General features: G+C 35.4%; 3 protein-coding genes across 3 annotated transcripts in view; 2 read left to right on the top strand and 1 right to left on the bottom strand.

Moving 5' to 3' along the window:
- Nucleotides 1-1,340, top strand: part of LOC104820141 (expansin-like B1) — a 2,232-nt gene extending 892 nt beyond the window's left edge. Inside the window, exons 4-5 of the mRNA XM_010550513.1 lie at nt 76-208; nt 978-1,340. Coding sequence (XP_010548815.1) covers nt 76-208; nt 978-1,181 — 337 coding nt within the window. The 3' untranslated portion in view covers nt 1,182-1,340. The remainder of the gene's footprint in view (nt 1-75; nt 209-977) is intronic.
- Nucleotides 1,341-2,785: 1,445 nt separating this feature from the next.
- On the top strand, nt 2,786-4,568 carry LOC104819133 (two-component response regulator ORR9-like). The gene is made up of 4 exons (XM_010549052.2): nt 2,786-3,161; nt 3,453-3,658; nt 3,760-3,830; nt 4,224-4,568. Exons 1-4 carry the CDS (start codon nt 3,056-3,058, stop codon nt 4,435-4,437), a joined length of 597 nt encoding a protein of 198 aa, XP_010547354.1. The 5' UTR covers nt 2,786-3,055; the 3' UTR covers nt 4,438-4,568.
- A 210-nt stretch (nt 4,569-4,778) lies between these two features.
- Nucleotides 4,779-6,152, bottom strand: LOC104820140. The gene has a single exon (XM_010550512.1). The coding sequence runs from the start codon at nt 6,150-6,152 to the stop codon at nt 4,779-4,781; it is 1,374 nt and encodes a 457-aa protein (XP_010548814.1).
- Between the last annotated feature and the right edge of the window lie 996 nt (nt 6,153-7,148).

Below are 7,148 nucleotides of genomic sequence, written 5' to 3'. Positions count from 1 at the left end.
TTCCGATCTTGTTTTATATATTGGTATTTACACTTTTACCCAAAATACATAAATTCGTCTCTTTTTGTTTTCCAGAGTGTCGTGTTATTATCCGGGGAAAAATATAATGATAAAAATCGACGAGAGCAGCAGCAACCCTCACTACTTTGCCTTTGTCATATTGTTTCAACAAGGAAAAACAGACATCACTGCCGTCCAATTATGTGAGGTAAATCTCTAATCTTTTTATATATATATATATATATAGTCGGCAGAAAAAGAATTGATTATGAAACTATTATAACAACGAAAAATATATTTGTTTAAACAAATTAAGATATATCTGTCTCGCAATAGTATCCCGATAATTTATAGTTTAGCTGTACGTCACATGTACGGAAGTGGACTGGACACGAATAAATCCAATTTTTGTGATCAGATTTGATCTCAATATCTGAGACCAAAATATATATCTGTGCCGATCCCGACAGATTAAAATATGAAAAAAATAATAATTAAGATTTAATTATTTATTAATCTTAAATAATTTGATAGATATATATAATCATACGATTTTCACATATTTATAAATATTATGTACATAGCATATCAGAGGATTATTGTATGGATATCCCAATCCAAATCGAGTAATAAAACTACAACGGAATCTGTTGAAAAACCAGTAAAATTCAAACCGAATCGAATAAAAGAAGTTGAAGATTTTGTGTTTTTTCTTCTTCTTTCAATTTATCTCCAAACCGGCTTAAATATCTTGCTAATAATAGTGGGTGTGACATGTCCTATAAAAAGAACGGACTATTCTTATCCAAAGTTTATATATTTCATTAGAATATACATAAAAAATTATATATTAACATAAATGCTACCGAAATTCAAAGTCTTCATCGTCTTCAATATATTAAAAAATACACGAATATTAATATATATATATATATATAAAGAGAGATAATGAAGATGAATCTCCGACATGTACGAAGAATGCGAACCAGAGGTGCAAGCTGTTGGAGCGTAGTTACGGGGCGGTGTGGGCGGCGGAAGGACCGCCGGCCGGAGAATTGACGGTGCGGATGCTGTTGAGCAGAGACGACGGTGACGAGACATGGGTTGTTCCTCTCTACGCGATCCCTAGCGACTGGAAGCCTGGCATGGCTTACGACACCGGTGTTCAAGTTGACTTCTAGTTCTATTTTATTTTTTTTCCTCTTTTTATTTTGGGTCAAATTTCCTTTTTTTTGGTTGTCTCTATTTGAATAAACTATTTTATGCAATGGGTTTTTTGCTTTTTAAATTTGTATGAACATCACGTCCCAATTGTGAAATAATAAGATTCAGAGTGTCCACCTTTTTTTTTTTAAAATGAAAATATCAAGAACTTTTTTTTTTTTTGGAAGTGTGTGTATATATATCCACACATGACCATGTTGCTTATTTTGAAGTCATTTCTATTGCTGGCCAGATTTCATCTTCTAAAAATAATTTTAAAAATTGTTTAAAAATATTATTAGAAAAACTAGCAACAACAACAATAATAATTGAAAAACTTTAACAAAAAAAAAAATATTTGGAAAAGATTAGAAATTATTTCAAGGGAGATTTGGTAGCCCCAACAAACAGTGACCTTAGCTTCGACGAAAAGACGAACCATCTCATCAGAGTTCTTGTGCCCTCATGCAACCGTGAGGGGTCATATTAATTATTTAATTAATTAATTTCATCTTTAATTTACTTAGTATTTAATCTATTGATATTTGACTGTTTTAAGTGGCCCCAACGTGTCAACGGATCTATTTTTTTTCTCAATAATCACCGTTGAATCATATTTATATTTATTTATGTGTTGCACAAAAGGGTTAGAAATATGAATCTGCCGTACAATTAGAATCGTCGATCCAATCACAGAGACTAGCATGAGAAAACAAATAATAAGTTAGAATTATAATTCGAGTTTTTATAAGACGTCTACCCATTATTTGTACAATATCTGGTTTGTTTAGCCCATAATTTGTCGCAAATAAATTTATGATTTATTCTTTATTGAAATTCCTTTTTTTATACACATTCTTAGAGTGAATGCATTTTTTATACATAATTTTTGTTTTTAAATACCTCTCTTATAAAAAGAAAAATATTTTGATTTTGGAACAAAAAAAGTAGACATACATATATGTCAATGTGGCAATTATTTATTTAATGATAACATGAATGAAACAGTTTATATTCGTAAGTAATTCATACCATATTTTGGGATTAAGTATTTTAAAATTGTTTGCCGGTCAATGATTTAATATTTGATGGATCTTCTAACATTTATAGATTTTAAATATTTGCTTATAATTGTATTGTAGTTCCATAAAAAAATAACATATCATATCAAAGTTAAATCGATTTGTTTAGCAAATAGGCAACTCAATTAGAGTTTGGATTTACTTAAATATTTGAATTATTTAAAAGTAAATATATTAAGATATTTTATCATCAATATATTTTAAGAGATTTATCAAAATATATTCTTATTACGCATAATCTTTTGAGAGAAAAAAAAGAGAGAAAAGAATATCACATTTTGATTTGATTTTCTTATGAGTCAGTAGAATCGCAGAAATACGGCGAATTAGCATTATAAAATCTGCGAATATAATAAGGAAATAAAAACATTATGATAAATTATTGGAGATAGGAAAGAATCAAATTGCATAAACCCGGTCCCCGGAAAAAGGAAAAATAATATTTTATAATAAATAATTAATTAAATAACAGACAAAAGGCAAAGGGGGACAGCCCACTCTGCTTTGCTTCATGTCCAATTCAAAAATCAAGCAGAGAAGATACGGTTTGCGATTATGCACGAAATCTTCACCGATCCGATCTCTCTTTTTCCGATCTGTCCAGATTTCTCCATGATTCTAATCTTCTTCTTTCTCCACGAGGGTCTCCCTTCTTATTTATTCCCACCTTCCCTTCTCCCCCTCTCCAATCCGATCTATTCTGTGGGTTTTTGGTGTCTGCTTTACCCTGTTTTCTCGCGTTCTCTCGGCACTTTTCTCCAGAATCGACAATGGGTATGGGAGCTGAAGATCCTAGGTTTCATGTTCTCGCTGTTGATGATAGTCTCCTTGATCGGAAACTCATCGAGCGTCTTCTCAAGAGGTCTTCATTTCAAGGTAATGTATCTCACGATTTCTTCCTGGTACGAGCTTGATTTCGTTCGTCTGTGACGATTCTGCGTCGGAATCGTTTATTTTTCTGTTGCTGTTTTTTTGTGCGAATTAGTTCGACTTGTAACATAGCAAAACTAATCTGTGTAGATTCTGTAGCGTGGAACAAGAGCTAGATTCTTAGAAACCTGACGAGTTATGTCCTAGATTGTGATCCCTTGAAGTATGTTTCATCGTTTTGTGTTCTGTTCCTGTGTAATTTTAGCTGATTATGTTACGGTACTTCTGTGATTCCAGTAACTGCGGTGGATTCTGGGACAAAGGCTTTGGAGTTTCTGGGTTTGAAAAACGAAAGTGATGGAGACATTGGTGATGATGAAGAGTGTCTGATGGATTCAAAGCCCATATCTGTTGGATCTGATGTTGAGATCGAAATTAGTTTGATCATCACAGATTATTGTATGCCCGGGATGACTGGTTATGATCTTCTCAAGAAGATCAAGGTAAGAGTTCATTTTCCCCTTTTTGTTCAACAACATTGTAATCTCTTTGTACATCAAGTGGTTTATGGGTGTTAATGGGGTGAATTGTGTTAATATTGCAGGAATCAGCGAGTTTGAGAAACATTCCGGTCGTGATCATGTCTTCAGAGAATGTCCCGTCGAGGATAAACAGGTGTGTGTTATGACTGATGATGATGATGATGATGACGACTCAGATAGCTATTTTAGTGAATTTGAATGTTTCCCGCTTAATAACTTTGGAATGGCTTAAGAAAGGAAGAATTGAAAGTGTGTTGAGCTTCGGTTGATGGATTAAGGATTTCAGAATGGGTTTTGTTCATATGCTCACGGCTTGAGAAGTCGAAAAAGAAGTGATGGTTATTTATGTTTGCAACCATAGAAGATAGAAAATCACTTTCTGAGGAACGGATTCTGTATTGTTTTCATGGAATAGCCCCATATATATATATAGATAATACATATATAACCGAACCCAGTGCTCGTCTCTCGCGTAAAGATCTTTGGGAATTCCCCTTAAATGGGTTGGTTTGGTTTTGTTGAACAGATGTCTGGAAGAAGGAGCAGAAGAGTTCTTGCTGAAACCAGTTCAGATGTCAGACATGGACAAGATCAAGCCCCATATAATGAAGCAAAAGCCAAAGGATGCGGCGCAAAACACCGCCACCACCAAGAGGAAGAGCGAGGAAGAGATTGCGTCGCCCGATAAATCCAGGCTACGATGCCAATGTGAAGGCTTAGATGTTGTTTCTTCATTGTAGATCTTAGGAGCACTTTCATGGAAGCCAATCATAGGAAATTTTAGTCCCTCTCTTCTGTTTTTTCCTTCCCTTCATTGTTTTCTCCTTTAGGCTCGTAAAATTGGTAATACAGATATATTTTTTCTATAGTAGCTGATAGATGCGTATATATGGACCGTACGAGAGATGGGAAATGATAACTCGTATATGCGTTTCATCCCACAAGAAGGAAGCTAACGATTTGTACAAACCTTCTTGTTTTGGAATAATGGCTCGATTCAAGAAACAAGCAAAGGGTCCAAAGAGATCATAATAACAAACAAAATTATAGCCGAATACACGAGAAAAATCCCGTAATGTCTTCAAGCCGCAAATGGCGGTAAGCGCCTTGTATATCCTCGGCGGCAATAGAGACTACAATAAAGCAGGCCTTTTTTCTTGAAGAGAATGGGATACGGACAACGACGCTTACATTTATGGCATATGGGTCTGGAACAACTGGTGTTGGCTTCGATTGTCATGCCGGGATAAAGGCCTGGCTTCATGTGTGGATCCAGTCCGAGCACGCATTCCACATGGACGGTAACACAGCAATCGTCACATGCGTAGAACAATCTCTCAGCATCCATTTTCCTTTCGCAGATCTCGCACCAGTATCCACATGTCGTATCTTCACCACCATGAAGAATGAGGGGATGCCTATCATGCTTGTACCTTACCATGGGTGGTAAAGTGATGCACTTGAAATCCAAAACGTATTCACATTCGCTGCATTCCATCTTTCGATACGTGTCTTCTCCTCTGCACCCCAAACAGGCACGTCGGACCGAGGACATCATCGTACAGAATAGAGGATGAGCATGAGTTTCATGGAGATACGGCTCAGAAACCGAAGCACAATTCACATCTATTTCGAACTCACAGTAAGTTTCGCAGCACTTATATCTGAAGCCGCAACTCGTCTGACCACAAACGTGGCATTCAAAATACGTTTTTGCGGTGGTCTTTAGTTCAAGACGGTGTGGATGTATCATGAACCATGCTTTTCTATCTAGATTGGCGCATCTTTCATGGAGGATGAAATCGCACTCTGTACAACTGTAGAAAGAGCCGACATGAATACGGACGGGAAGACAGCATGCTTGGCAATGTCCATCGACTTTATTATGCTCGACCATGTTCAGAAGATGATGTCTGTGACCGAAATGACGTATCACTTTATCATTTATAACCTCGAACGGTGTGACATCTTCCTCTGCTTCTTCGGCCACTCCCTCTAGATCTTTCCCGTCCCACACATCGTCCATCGTTGCACATTTCGAATGGACGGTGTAACGGCAGCCTTTGTTGCAGGAGTAGGGTCCAAAATTGTTGTCAATGGCTTTCCGACAAACCCCACAAAACCGAGCTTCGGTCGGAAGGAAAGAAGAAGCATACGATAGGCGATGTTGGTGACGGGAGATCCTGATGACGCGTGGTAAATAGATACACTTTTTGTGGACGACGAAATCACATCGGAGACAAATATACGTAGGGGACCATTCGTCGACCAATCCACAAGCATTACGAGTGAAGGAAGTCAATCTACGGATTAGTGTTAGGGTATGGTCGTGGCACTTTGGACGGTGTAACTGAAGAACAAGCGGCTCTTTCACGCACCTCACATGTATATAGAACTTAAAGACATGAGAGCGATAAGCTACCTTGCTTATAAATATCTGTCGCAGTGATAACATATATATATATATATATATATATGTATATTCAGGGTTTATTATCTCTAGATCATACTTTTGATAAAAAAAAAAATATTATTACAGCCCCAATTTGTTAGAATATTTTCTCTATCGATGGATATATTTACAAGGCCAGAAACCTTTAGACTGAATCTTCGGAGTCCCAACACCAAAAAAATATTGGTATAATTAAATACCGTGACCTAATACACAATACTCGATGTAGATACGAATTTTGGTAATACGATAAACACAATAGACGAGAACGGAGATTCGGTTTTGTTAATTAAACCAAGATTAGACGCTAGAGACACAATTCGAAAATCCAACAAGTTATCAAAAAATTGGAGAAATACACCAAATCCGTCCATAGTGTTTTTATGTTCTGAATGATGTCTTGCGAAATGAATTTCAAAATTATCATTTTGGTTATGGGCATAGACATATCTTATTTAAGAAAACCATTCCAATTAATCTACGATTTTAGACGATTTTATAAATATTCCCTCATATATGCCAATTTATGCCGATTCGAGGATAACCATATTAATCCTACATATATATATATATATTCTTTTTGTAATTGTCCGTTAATGGGCCTTGACTCTAGCTGCATCTCCCTGAGGCCCAGCTTAAGTTGATATGATTTTGTTTACATAAATATTTTCTAAATTTATATTATATTTATAATAAAAACTCTTTCGGCGGCATATCATAGGAGATGGTACCATGTAACCCTGCAATATGATACGATTATACTACCAGTCTTTTCTGTACTTTTTAGATTTTTTTTTGTTTTTAAATTTTTTGTTTGTATAGCAATGATCTAAGGTGAGACACGATAACATTGCAATATACAAACAAAAAATTTATTTTCTTATAAAAATTTATTTTCTTATAAAAATTTAATTATTTTTTATAATACGATATTCCGTACAAAAATACGTAACAATCGATTAATATATTATATTCGGTTTGATTGTTTCATTTTATAAA

This window comes from Tarenaya hassleriana, unplaced genomic scaffold, assembly GCF_000463585.1.
Source record: "Tarenaya hassleriana unplaced genomic scaffold, ASM46358v1 Cleome3, whole genome shotgun sequence".
Lineage (NCBI taxonomy): Eukaryota > Viridiplantae > Streptophyta > Magnoliopsida > Brassicales > Cleomaceae > Tarenaya > Tarenaya hassleriana.
The sequence above is the reverse complement of the archived record's forward strand: the minus strand, read 5'-3'. Positions and strand labels throughout refer to the sequence as shown.